Raw genomic sequence first — 14456 nt, 5'->3', positions numbered from 1 at the left:
ACATTTGAGCTTAAACCCTGTAATTTGGTTGGAGGACTAACAAATAGACCACCCACACGTTTACCAATACACATGATTTCATGTAGCTATCCCTTAGGGCTGTTGAACTTGGATGAAAGCCTGGGTTGATGATCAGATGTAAGACTGGTGAGATTGAAAGCAGTAGATGATTGGAGAATTTTGTGGAGAGTTGAAAACGCCTCAGTGTCAGGAGACAACACTGGAGGTTCCTGCCGTTGGATGTGTCCAATCTTTGCCAACAAAATGTTCATCTTCATATGGGAATCAGTAACGGCAAAGAGGTTGTTACGCTAGGATACATAACCATGCATATATCACACATATCTAAGTGTTAATACAAACATGTGTATGGATGTATGGGCTTGTCACACTCCATTTGCCCCGGAGCTCCACGGCTGCCTGGATTTTGACTGGCTGCCCCCTTGTCCTCCCCCTACCTTGCCTCTCAGGTTTTCAACCAGGTCTAACTTCTAGTTCCACTCTTGTTTGCAAGCCAGGAAGAGGCCCCCTCTCTGTCCCACTATCTGCCTTCTGTGGCCAAATTTTGAAACTTTTGACATGTCATCTTGTTTGCACCACACAAACTTGCAACATGCAGCTGGTCTGTCTCTCAAAGTCCATGTTACATATGGGGAAACCTAAACTAGCAGTAAAGCAAGGTATCTGTTGCAGTTAACCCCCATAACCCTTTATCCCCACAGCTGCCCCAGGGTTAATGTTGAAGTGATGGTCTGCACAAGAGGATGGGCAGGCTTACAAAGGCAGCGCCTCATTAAATCCAAAGGTTATTTTCCAAATATCGATTTCAAAGATATCCTAGAGAAAATGTTGCTACACCTGCTGTCTTTCTTTAATGAATCTAGCTCGGCTGCTTGCTTGCTGTGTGTTGAGTAAAAAGCTGGTGTAGGCAGATTTTGACAGAGGGCCCTAATTTTAAGTGGTTAGGGATAAAGGGTGTGCCTCTGTGGGTGCCACTGTAAATGATGTTGACAGTGAGGTGGCAAAATTTTGTCCAGGTAGGCTATTTCTGCCCCAGCTTAGGTGTATTTTTGTTGTTATCAGTTGTACTGGTTGGATGACTGAGATGGACATAACAAGGAAGACTTCCATTTAGACATCCCACACCACCCCTCTCCCCATGAAAGCACTGACAGATGGGCCCTTGTAACATGCAGACATTGTCACCATAGCAGAATGCACGCTCTGTTGAATTCCTAGCCTTATAGCTGCCTTTGTTAGTGTGTGTATGTGTGTGTGTGTGTGTGTGTGTGAGAGAGCGTGTGCATATGAGATATGTGCCAACAAAGGAATGCGTGTTTCTACCTCGTTTTTCACATCTGTTTTCTGTGGTCGTCTTTTCTACCATTGTATCACGTTGGGTAAATGTGTTGTTTATTCATGTTAAACATTTCATCATGGCTGGCATTTTCCCATCGCCAGCAGTAGAGTGGGAGATTAAAATGAATGACTGTCAAAAGGGTGGCTTTTATCAGAGATTTCCATGTTTTCCCTCCTTTGTAAAATCTTTTCTTTTTTTTCCCCCACAGGACGTATGGGCATCAACTTTCATCATCCTGGAGCAGACCACATAATGCCATTGAATAGTAAGTCACATTTCATTGTAGTTCCCATCATCTTCTTGGAATTAATCAGAATTGTTTCATTTTTTCAGATAAAAGTGTTACTGCTGCTTTTTGTCTTCTGTGTTTTGAAAAAATAAAGAATGGGAGGTATTTCGTGGCATGTTCCCATGGAAAACATATGCCTTAGCTACAGGGGCCCATGCCAGTATTCACTGGGCACACCTGCCTACCCTTTGCTAAGGCCTGGATTCCCTGACACCATAAACGTAGGACAGACCTCTAAGCACAGTTGAACTGTGAATAGCACTTCCAAAAATACCCCAACATGTAAGACTAGATTCCCCTCAGTGTCCCACCAGCTGGCAGATCACCAACATTGAACGGAGAGAGAAATCAGGTCTTATGCTGCTGCATGGATGCTACACGGTTTTCTATGTGGGGCCTGCCCTTCCAAATGGTCTTTAATTTGTTTTGGATGGGGTCAGGGACATGATTTCCTTAGGTTAACACTGTCCTCTTCTATTTTTTGGCCATGGCATAGGGATGTTTACCTTCTTTTTGTCCAAACCTCAGTAAAGTATCAGGGATGTCTAGACTGACTTGTGATCAAACCAAATCTGTGAAGCGCTGTGTTGTGTGCCCATGTTGTGCAGGCCTACAGGGTATAGAAATGGGGAAAGGCAGGATGCCTAACATAGAAAAACTTTCTTGGTGAAGCAGTTTCTTCTGTCACATCTTGACAACGCTAGTGCCCCTTCCTCATTTTGTTCTTTTCATCCTTCATATCCTTGGAGAACATGTCTTGGATTGATGTTAAACTGTTGTGTCATGGGATTACGCTCAGGCAAGCACAGATCTGCCCAGATCTTCCAAGTCTGTCAGAACTGGCTCTCTCCGCTGTAGCCTGTGATGTGTGCAGACAGGGAAGCTTTGGTTTCAACTTAGAAGTGTTTTACTCAGTGTTTCTCCTTCATTTCGTCCCATTAGCTTTGAGGCTTCACGCTGTGAGAACCTGAAGGGCTCTACGTTCTCCGGATGGTGTTAGCACTTGAAGTGAGGAATAAAGGGTGGAGAGGAGTAAGCATAGGTCTACTATCTAGATTCATTGGTGTTGTTCACTTGACAGCTTAGTAGAAGTGTCTGAGGCTTTCTCTTTGCCGTGACTTTGAAGCCAAGCAGAGCAGGAGATATCAAACTCATCATGCCCAGAGGAATCACCCGGCTTCCTTTTTAAACATTTTCTCTCTCCCACACACCACACAGTTAGAGATTGGTACTTACTTTTAACCCCTCACTTTTCTCTTTCCTCTTCTCCCTTGCGGGTTTTATTCTCCCTCAGTGAGGCATCTGACAGTTTCCCAGCACAACGTTTTCTTCATTTTACCCTGGTTGCTAGGTGACTTTGTTTCTGCCAAGGCTAGACGGTGAGAGGGCAAAGCTGCAGAGAGACTGCCCAGGTTTTTTGGATTGGAGCAGATCTTTTTAATGAAAACATAGCAAGGGAGAAGAGGCTCAGAGACAATATATTCCCAGAGAGAAGCCAGAGGGGCAAGTCACACAATAGGACCCTCACAATGCAAAGGCCCATATTGGTTTTTGAAGCGATGAGTCTGCTTTGTGACTGATGAGTTTAGAGGAGCAGGAGGATCTGTTTAGTCTTGTGTTACCCCTCCTGCTGTTTACTGGAATTTACAAAGTCTCATGCCACATTTTGCCTCTACTTTGGTTTGCATTCGCAGCCCAGCGAGATTCAAATTGAGCTCATTTGTGGGAACATTTCAGAGTCTAGGGAAACACTTGAATTCATTCCTGAAACAATATGCGGTGGTGTTAACACACATAACATGAGCTGCATTAAGCGTGTAAATTCCTTATTGACTTCTGAAACAGTACTTTAACCAAAAAAATAATTAATTCAATTATAGTTTTTCATGGAGCTTTCAACCATATCTCAGTCTTCCTCAGCTTGTGGAGATAGCTCAGCTGTCATCACATGACCTTAGTATAGAAGTTTGGTTACACAGGTGGTCGTATATTAAGGGAAGATGGTTGAAAGCACTGGAATTGCTACTGTGAATGTGAACCCTGACTAGATAGAAAGAATGAAGCTCATTTTGAACAAAAAATCTTAACTCAAGGTCTATTTCCAAGCTTTTTCTTGGCACTTTCAAACAGATCTCCCAGTCTTCCTCAGCAGATGGAGTTTGCTCAGTTGTAATGGAGATGGCTCAGGTGTCATCATGTGACACAAGTGTGGGCATTTTATCAAGTGGTAACAGGTGTTTGTATATGGGAGGAGGACTGTGAGATGTGCTTGAAAGCTCTGGAAATGGCTACAAAGTAGGCCTTGATGAACTTGAAATAATGTAGCTCATTTTGACAATTTAAATAAAAAAGTAATGTCCTCTTACTAGGTTTTTTGAGAGCTTTCAATTGACTCTACCGGTCTTCTCGGCAGTTGTCATGGAGAAAGCTCAGTTGACATCACATCATCTACACTAAGTATTGAATGTTGGTCACGTTAGAACAGTTGCTCATCCAGTATATGAGGGAGAAGACAGTGAAATGCAGTTGAAAGCTCCAGAAAAAAAACATAGAAGCATAAATTGAAAAGACTAACGTTGGAAGATATCTACTTTAATTGGCTAACTCAAACTACTGAAATCTCATATTCAAAGACTGTTGACTGTCCATATCACTTACATTGAAAGGACGTTATGAAAGGATCTCTTAATGGCCAGATGAACAGGAGGAATGATTACAGCAAGCAAAACTTGTTTCAATGTAGGTATGGGCACCTGACTGTTGTTTTAAGGCACACTTGAAAAATTGTGAACCTATCCTTTAACTAACTGGAAATAATTGTAACAAGAACAACAACAAAAAATGTATTCAAGATCAACTTACTGGCTTATTCTAGCTCTTTCAATCGAATTTCCTGGTCTTCCTTAGCAGATATAACTCACCTACAATAAGTATGGATAATCAGTCATGTGATAACAGTTGGTTGTAAATGGGAGAAGACTGTGTAGTAATTGAAAGCTCTAGAAAAAGCTAGTATGTTGACCTTGAGTTCAGATTTTTGTTAAAGAGAGCTACACTGTCTCCTGTTAATCAAAAACAAAATCTGTTAGATTTCCTGAGTCTTTCCAGTGAAATGAGCCTTACACATCTGAAGATAAGATAATTTTAGAACTGGCACATGGTGACCAACTGATTAGATGTAAGTGAGATTTAGATCTATTCAGCTATGACACCATAGCCTACTCTCCTCTACCCCCCCTCCTCTCTGCACATTATCCTTCCCTTTCAAAGCCCCTAGGCTGCCAGCCATCTCCATACCCTCTCCTTATCCTGTGGGAAGTTTCCACTTGCACCTGGCCTGCCATACCTGACCTGAGAGCAACTTTTTAATATTTCACCAAGGCCATGATAATGACTAACCAGCTCTACCTTCAGTCCTGTGTGCACTCTGCTTTATGGCCTCATTTGTGAAAATTCACAGAAGATTAACACGAACTCGAGCCGTTGTGGGTTCATTAAGCTGCGATTACAATCTCCTGCTACGGGGCGTCGCATTATGCTGCTAAATATCTCGGCCATTTCCGTGGCTAAAGCTCACCTATCCCCTTCCCTTCCATGCGGCATCTGCATGCGTCTGTTGCCAAGGCAGGTGCAGCAGGTTTACTGTGGGCTGGTGCCAGGCTGTAATAATCATCCTCCTCCCGTTGCCGAAGCTTAGGTGTGGCCATCTGTGGTTTCACTGTTGCCTTAGAGATGTTCCTGGTTTGGTTTTATTTCCACAAAACCCATGTCTCTGTATCTCTTTCCTACCCTTGTTCCTGCCCCAACCCTCTGTCTCTCCCTCTGTCTCTCTCCTTCCCCTACTGTGCTGACAAGCAGCCCGGAGCTATGGCCGCAGAAGAGGTAACGTGTGGCATTTTCTCTGGGGTTCTGCTTGCCATGCCGGCCATGTCTCTCCGAGGCTGAGGGGGGTCTTAGTGTGGTGTCACTATCTGCTTTTCATCTGTGCTGTGATTTGAATGAAATCATATTAATTTCGACACACTGTTTTACATTGTTCATTTAATCAGGACGGGGAAAGGATTCACCAAATCTGTCAATATGAACTTTGTTTTGCTTGATGGTGAGAGGGAAAAAAATCTGTTCTTCAATTTTATTTTCTCTCTATTCTGAGTCAGTGTTCTACCTGTAATATTTATAATAAGCACAATAATGCAAATTAGGGATGTATTGCCTATGCATCACATTGTAAAAGAAAAATAACAGCTGTTTAACTAAAAACAAAAAAAAAAACCCAAATCATGTACAATATGTTTTCAGAATTTCTTAATATGGATGCACTTCTTTGCTCCAGGGGCAGCGTGATGCTGCCACCAAATCACAATCAACCTTTTTAGATGTTATGACATGTTTGTTTGGAGTGCTCCCCAAATGAATCTCGAGGGTTCCACTGACTCAGAAGTGATTCATCATCTGAATGGCAAAGATGGGTGCTTCAAATATGGCTCATCTCTGTTTTGATGTGCTTTTTAACTAATCCTGTCTTTCTTCAGCAAGGAGGAACGCCGCTGTGTGACATTAGTAAGGTCACTCAGTTCTATGTTTTAGTCATAGAGGGTTAAAGTTGGTAAAGTGCAGTTAATAATGGACTGAATGAAAATACACTGCAGTGTTCACAAGGGGGCTGGCATGAACACACATAGGAAGAAACACCACTTTGAGAGTGCAGTATTCCTTCCTATGTAAGAATTAATTTGCTTACAGTGTTTTTGAAAAAACAGACACATAGACAGACATATCTGGATAGAACATACATGTTGCATTTGAACAAGCAACACCATATTCAAGAGACTAGTAGAGACCTCCTTGTGGGAGTTTGTTTAGACTTATACAGGAATTGTGTGTCTGACTAGGAAAGAATACCATAATCTTGCATATTACTGGATAATCAACTGTCATTCTCATCATGTGCTGCAGTTCTGCCGGCAGGTCAGGAAGGCTGTTATTGTAATGACGATTAGGACAGGGAGTGACCAGCCATTTACCAAGATGACATAATTATATCATGCTTATAATGTGATATGCACTATAAAACCAAAAGTATGTGGACAACTGAATATTACACCTGTATGTGATTGTTTAACATCTCATTCCAAAAATCATGGGGATTAATATCTTTAACCTGGGAATCATTGTATGTGCGTGGGTGTTCACATACTTTTGTAAGTCATGTGGTGTATTTGATTTTTTTGTTTTTTAATCTATGGGTTTCTTTTGCATTTATAATCTATTAAATGATATTGAAAGATTTAAAGATATAATCCAGCGCTTGTGGTAGCAGGCTTTACATAACATCCTTACAAAATAAGAATTGGACTGCATGTGTTAAGAGGTTGAAGAAAGGCCCAGATATCCAAACTGCTTCTGCAGCTATAATAGGTTCCAGATGTGATTAATTCAGTCTGTCTCTCATACCCTCCCTCCCTTTTTACTTCACACTCTTTTACCTCTCTGTCTTCCCCTGTTTACCCTGTCTGTCCTCCTGGTATTCCTCTCTTTTCCTCTCGGCCCAGGTCGTTCCTGTCTTTTTCCCTTTGAAGATGGTTTCCTCGACGATGGCCACGGTGACCCCTCCTTAACCCCCGGCCTGAACTCCCCAACCCGCTGTCAGAATGGAGAGAGGATGGAGCGCTACTCCAGGAAGGTCTTTGTCGGAGGCCTTCCCCCTGATATAGATGAAGGTAAATGAAGAATCGTTTTATGTTTATCCAGAGTAGGATTTTTACTCACCATCAGTCTTTTTCAGCCACGCCCTGCTTGTACTGATACATACTGTACAGAACATGCACATTTGGAAACCTCTCAATGTCTTGTCTTTGGCTGCTTGCCACTAACAGTTACACTCAAGTATGTGAGCCTTGTTTAAAGGCATCTTGACAGTTCTTGTTGAGGATATTCATTTTACACTCAATTTAGATACTGTAAACTTGTATTGCTTAAATATATTACTGGGTTTTGTTGTACAGTACTTTTACAGCAATAAGTTTTAATCAAAAAAAAGTTTTGACAGTTTATCAAATTTAAAGGAATAGTATGACATTTCAGGAAATACTCGTATTTGCTTACTTGCTGAGAGTTAGATGAGAAGATTGATACCACTCTCATGACTGTGCTATGTAGGGCTGCAACGATCAGTCAATTTATCAATTAACTGATTAACAGGAAAGTAAACGATTAATTGTTTAAGTCAGTTTTCAAGCAAAAATGCCAAATAGTTGATGGTTCCAGGTTCTTAAATGTGAGAATGTGCTGCTTTTCCTTGTCTCAACATTGTAGTAAATAGAATATCTTTTGATTTTAGAGTGTTGGTCAGACAAAACAAGACATCTGATAACATCGCCTTATGATGGGCATTTTTCACAGTTTTCTGATGTTTTATTAGAGTAGGCATTTAACTGCCAGCGGCAGGTTATCTTAACTTAGCACAAAGACTGGAAATGACCAATAAATTGTTCCAGCACATAACCTCCATAAAATCATAGCAAGTTGTTTTTACACTTCAGTTTTTGTGCAGATTAAACAAACAAAATGTAACATGTTAATTTGTGGTTATAAGAGGTGCTGTTTGGTGGATTTTGTTACCTGTACCTAGGAAGCTAAGCTAAACATCTGCTAGCATTAGCCTTATATTTACTGTACAGTACAAGAGAGATATTGACCTTCTCATCTCATTCTTGGCAAGAAAGCAAATAAGCACATTTCCCAAAATGTCGAACTAATCAGAGCCAAAGAATCAGTAATTCCTGTTTTTTTGTACCTCAGAGAAATATCTGTATAGTTTAAAATAGCTAGCAATAAAAATAAACCTCAAAATCTGTGTCTTCTAGGTCTTGAGTGTTTTAGTGTAATGTGTAATGTCTGTGACTACCAGTTATGTCATGGACCTGCAATTGTTTCCACAAACTCTTGAGTTTGCCAAGGAGTTTAACTTTAATATGGAATATTTACTTTCATGTGTCTACACAGTTGAACAAGCGTATGTCGAGTGGATGCACAATACGTGCCCTTAGCTGGTTGAAAAATTAATGAGTTTCCACTGCACGATTCAGCCTAGTGCAGACTGGATGTGCCCAGCCTGTGTTCCTGTTTAATGCAGTGGCTACCTCTGCAGCAGGAACACAGCAAAAAATAGAAACTGTGCCTGTCTCGGCACTGAGTGTGGCTCAGCATGGTGTCCTTCAAATGCATATAACCATGAATGTTATCTTATCACTTTATAAACATGACATTAAGTCTTTTCTTCTCCTCTTTTCTTCATTTTCATAGATGAAATCACCAACAGTTTCCGTCGCTATGGACACCTGGTGGTTGACTGGCCCCACAAAGCTGAGAGCAAATCCTACTTCCCACCTAAAGGTAACAGCAGTTTCTCAGAGCATAATCTAGATTTTCCCATCAGACATCAAAATCTACACCAATAAATATCACCTCAGGTGCTTTTCGCTGTCTTACGTTTTGTAATGGGTCATATTACCAAGAATTCGTGGCTCATGCTGGGTGAGCGTGGAGGGGTCTGTTTATCTGAGCAACCTCCTGTAGTCATCTCACAGAAAGAAACATACCGTATATAATGACTCCATCACAGGGCACCAGGAGTTTTGACCGAAAAATTGTTTGCTTGAATGAGTACCCGAGGAGTGTGAAAGTTTTTCTCTTTTTCTGCACTGCCTCTCAGATGTCACTTTTGGGCAGGTGATCAGAGTAGCACCACCCTCCTCCTGGCCTCTACATCACTCCTGCTGGCCCAGGAGCTGCTGTGTGTCATATTAGGGAAGCTATTAAAGACACTGGAAATAACTGACATTCCATAGGCAGATGGTAATATGCTGCATCTGGAGGACCTGCAGAAATATCTGCCAGTTTCTCCCCCACTCTCTTTTTTCAACATCCCCTTTTTTTTTAGCTTGGGAGGATTATTTTGAATAGGCTTGGCTCTACTAATATCCAAAGCCAGCAGGAAAAATGCAGCATCCTTTTAGGGGAATGAATGAGCTTACGGCGGCTGGAGGACGCCGCCATGTAAGGGGAGGAGACATGTGGGACTAGTGATCTGTGTAGAATTCATCTCTCACTCTAATTTAAAAACCCCACTCCATTCTCTTAAAAAAGCTCCAAGGGAAACTGCTAAAATATCCTGTTTATATCACACTCCTCATAATAGCTGGCAAGGGAGCTTGGGACAGATACCTGGTGACAGAGTTCTTAGCACTAATAGCTTCAAGGTTGAGAGCAAGTGCACATCTGCATGTGTGTGTGAGTGTGTCCTACTGTCGCGTGGACTGTGTAAGGGGTGATTTATAAATGTGGGATTCGCATCAAGAGGTCATTGGCCTCTCCACGTCCTTCCAAGCTTGACAGAATGGAAGATACTTGTCACTTTCCGTCCTGCTTCACATTAAACTGCTGGCGATGTGTGTCTGTACAGTTATGAAAGTGTTTTGGTTGAGGGATGACTCATATTGTGGCTCAGTCCGACTTCAGGGGCCGGGTAAGACTTATTTGGGGCTTGGAGAGGACTGGCGACTTACAGAGGAAGTAGGAACAGGGACCAGTGTTCTTTGCTCAGACTTTTTTCACCACTCAAATATTCAACAGTTTGTTTTTTTTTAAAGTACTCTGTCACGCATTGTATAACAATATTTTTAAGTACATTGTCATACAATGCAAGCCAGAATAATGTACATTGGCACACTGTTTCTGTTTACATGATTTCTGCTTCCCCCTGTACTTGTTTTGTCTGTTACAATGGAGAAATAGGTTGTTGTGTTGCTGCATTTTGCTGTTGCCATGTTCTGAAACTGCTTACATATCACTACAGTTTGTTGTAGATCTGACCTTTTGTAACATAACCACTTCCACACTACCACTGTTTAAAAATTAACTTCACAGAGGAGCCGGCAGAAAGGTTACTTTCACTTTCAGCCATGTTTGCTGCTGCTGTATGAAGTCAGGACTTAAATAAGTAAACATTTGGCCATATCATTAATATCCTGTAATGCCATTAAAGCTGTATTATTCAGGATTTTCTTAATTAACAATGAACCAAATGACGAAGAGGTCACTTGTAGTGATAAACCCACAGAGAATTAGAACCCAACTCTGCAGTTCCCCTCAACTCTACAGAACTTTTTAGCATCTCCTAGCTAATTGTTTTGGTTTCATAGCCCGCAGCTTTACTGTTTTGGTCACTGCTCCAATCGACCCTGTTTCTAGTTACAGCAGGCAGCTATTTTCAGCAGCAAGACTAGGTCAAAACCTAGTATATGGCTGAACCGTGTATTAAACACTTGAGGACTTTTAATTTGTATGTCACCTGGTTACCATCAGTCATTGACATCACCAGCATTTGTAAGTTGTTTGTTTTTATGTAAGTTTAAGTTTATTTATTTGTATAGCACTTGTCATACAGTAGTTGTAACTTAAGGTGCTGTACACATAAGAAAAACATTAAAAATATTGCACCAGATTTTGGATGCAGACTATATGGTGCTGTTGTAAGAAGGGCTGAGTTAAGATGTAGGCTATTTTTATGTTTTATATTTTATTTCACTTACACACAACCCAAAAATAGTTTTAACACAGTAACTGTCGAGTTAATCATTAATGCTAAGTGTAAATGACCCCAATACAGTGTGTTCCGTGTGTAATGTTTGCATTCATACAAATATTTGTTATATTGCTTTTATTTTATTAACCATGAACACAGAAGTGCTTTATTTTGAAAAGACACTAGACGCATGTAACATGCAGAAATTTACAGGAAGTTACACTGGCAACGGCGCACACATCATCTCCTCTTAAACAGGTGTTATTTGGATAAACTGACTACATATTTGGAATCTTAATGGTTACTTTCTCACCTGAAAAAATGTTAAAACTTAACAAAGTGATATATTAACAGTCCCACAGCAAATATTACAACAGCTTAATCTTCGCCATTGTTGGCGTGAAATGTATTATGGGATACTTAACTTTGGTGGCCTCAGGCTGACCAATGGTGTAACTTCATTACATTATAAGGCTGGATAGGGCTCCACCGCTCAGCCAATTTTTCCCAGTGGCCAGTCACGGTATTGCAGCAAAAAATCCCCCTGCAGTTCAAAAAGCATTTTCCCCATAGACCACCACTGTAAAAGAGACTCCTTTAAAATTGTTGACAGGACACCTCAAACTGCAAACAACGTCAATTTCTTTTGTGTTTCTATTGTGAATTTTTGAGCCATGGAGATTTTATATTTGTAAAACTTTCCTCGAGCCAAGAAAAGCGATTTAAAAATGATGTCATCACAATGTAAAGTCTATGGGCCGAGCGGGAACTCGCAGGTGGGGCCAGCGGGAGAAACAGGTGAGCAGTTCTTATTGGACTGAATGGGCGCCATTTTTGGTCTGGTATCCTGTTCTTACAATACATCCATCCAGTTATAGTGTGGTTGGTGCTGGACTGGCTGGAGGGATGATTTGCAAAACACTTGCTAGATTTGTACGCTAATCTTAACCTCAACCTAACCCTAAACTTAACCTTTACTTAAACCTAACCTTAACCTTAACCGTAACCTTAACATAGCAGTAGTTTTATTTGAGTTTATTAGACAAACAGGATTAATGGCTAGGATTTAATCTCTTGTCCACACTCTGAAGCAGATGGTGGCGGTAATGCACCTAATACGCTGGTTGCCAACCACTGTTATAAACCAAAAAGAAGTTTTTTCAAACAGTGTGGTACATCTTGTCAGTCGAGGTGTTTCCTTTCTGTTCAGCCAAACGCAGCAACTCCACCGACAGTCCCGGTGCTTCCTCCGCAGGCTCCACTTGCAGCTGCTTCTTCCCACTTGAACCACCTCAGTTTGTTATACAGGTTCAAGTGGGAAAAAGCAGCGGGTCCATCAGGCAGCTGAGTGAAATGGAGCCTGTGAAGGAAGCACCGGGATTGTCAAGGTGAAACAGTCCGCAGAAGGAAGCACAGCCAGGCGGTGAAAGAGAAGGCGACAAATCAGCTTGTCATATCAGCAGAAATGTTCATTTCAGGTCGATGCCGACATTTCATTTTAAAGCCTTTATCAGCCAATACCGATGCCGTGCCAATATTATCATGCTTCCCTAAAAATATTCATTGAATGCTGCTTTAAATTATACCAGTATTATCGGAAACGATATATGGTACACCCGATATTTGATTCAGCTTTTTTGGCTATATCACCCTTCAGAAAAAGTGTGGCTTTTTTTGTTTGAAAAAAAAAAAACTATTGCGTTTGCTGTGGTTGTTTGTTGAACCAATCAGCTCTGGTCGCTATGGTGCTGTCGTTCACATCGCCCGGCACTGTCGTCACCGTTGTTGGAAATAAGCTTGAAATGTTAGGGAGCTATTTCTGTCCTTGATTGGGGATAGAAGGAGGGGGAGGAGGTGATGCTGTCAGTACGCTGGAGCCTGAACGCTGGGAGCTATAAACTGCTACAAATGCTAACACTCACGTCACACTGCAATAAGTGTGTCACACTTGTTTGAAGGCATCAAAAGGTTACAAATAAAGTTCGCTGTAGACTGCAGCCAGTTATTATCAGCTTTTTAATAATGTTGTGAGGACAAATTACACATTCAAAACAGAAGTCCATATTTACTGTCTTGCCCCCATATGATTTATGAGTGCAGCAAGGCCCAGATAATGGCAACAAAGGAGCGCTGCAGTAGCAGTCGCAGTATTACACTCCGCTGCCTTTCTCAGGCCTCAATTTATCTTTTCACACTTGTGTTGGGATTATATCCAGTGAGTGACTTCCTCAAATTGAGATGATTAGCGACGCTTAATTTCACCCCTCTACTCTATCACTGACTACTCTCCCATTGCTCCAAAGCCTCAGGGCCTGTATTTGTTTTTAGGAGAGCAGATGTTACTGTCTCCCTCTCTCCACCCCGCCAAGCCCTCTTCTTCTTCTTCACCTTCTCTCCCCTCATCGTGTAAGTTGCTTTCAGCAGTCGGTCTGTTTACATTCTGTGGCAGAGTTACAGCCCTCTGTAGATTTCTTTTTCTCTCTCTCTCCACTCATTGGATATGTAGTATACATGGAGGTTTGGCTTCCTCTATGCTTTCATGGGAACTGACTCCAGACTTTTGGAGTAGGCCTATATGTGTGTGTCTTTGCAGCTAGGAGGACTCTTCTTTTTGCACGTTTGTTCTCTTGTCTACTCCCAAGTTTCAGTGATTGGGAGTGGCTGATTTATTCTTTAGTCATTCTTGTCATTGGCACTATTCCGGTCTGCGTCCTCGCCTATTGGGACTAAATCTGCAGACATGTGTTGGTTGTTCAGTATGAGAAGATAAGACTGGAAGTAAATGTCACAATTAAAGCCAGAGAGATGCACATTGTGACTATGCTAACGCAGTTTATCAAGTCATCACAGATTGGATTTCAGCAGAGTCAACACAACTTTCAGTTGATGAGGTAATGGAGAGACTAGGATTTCAATGTGGGACTTTGATATAGCAGTTAAGAGGTGTTTGTGTACTACTTGGTGATCGACCCTGCAGTATCAGTTCCACGAGTTTTAAGTATCAGCTAAGCACCAAGTACAAATGCAACACTTTCACTCAACAGTATATTTTTAGACCATTAATCTGGAAAAGTCATTGTGAGTTTAGCATTATCTGGGCGTTGCTTTGTCTTGAACTTTGGTATATTGTATTTCATTTCATGTTATGGAAATGGCTTAATCGAATATTTTGATATTTGGGGAAATTAGTTGTATTCTTGCCAAGAGTCATATCAGTAGAT

At 41.3% G+C, this 14456-nt stretch overlaps 1 protein-coding gene across 9 annotated transcripts in view; it reads left to right on the top strand.

The window, feature by feature from the left end:
• The window catches only part of cpeb3 (cytoplasmic polyadenylation element binding protein 3), a 43215-nt gene that overhangs the window by 17036 nt on the left and 11723 nt on the right, over positions 1-14456 (top strand). For 7 of the 9 annotated variants that reach the window (XM_067609479.1, XM_067609481.1, XM_067609485.1 and 4 more), the window contains exons 4-7: positions 1569-1625; positions 5508-5531; positions 7202-7369; positions 8955-9044. In XM_067609479.1, the coding sequence (XP_067465580.1) occupies positions 1569-1625; positions 5508-5531; positions 7202-7369; positions 8955-9044 (339 nt within the window). The remainder of the gene's footprint in view (positions 1-1568; positions 1626-5507; positions 5532-7201; positions 7370-8954; positions 9045-14456) is intronic. The other 2 variants (XM_067609480.1, XM_067609487.1) reach the window with 1 other exon arrangement.

The sequence above is a fragment of the Thunnus thynnus genome, chromosome 14, assembly GCF_963924715.1.
Source record: "Thunnus thynnus chromosome 14, fThuThy2.1, whole genome shotgun sequence".
NCBI lineage: Eukaryota > Metazoa > Chordata > Actinopteri > Scombriformes > Scombridae > Thunnus > Thunnus thynnus.
Note: the sequence above shows the minus strand (reverse complement) of the source record. Positions and strands in the feature narration are given on the sequence as shown.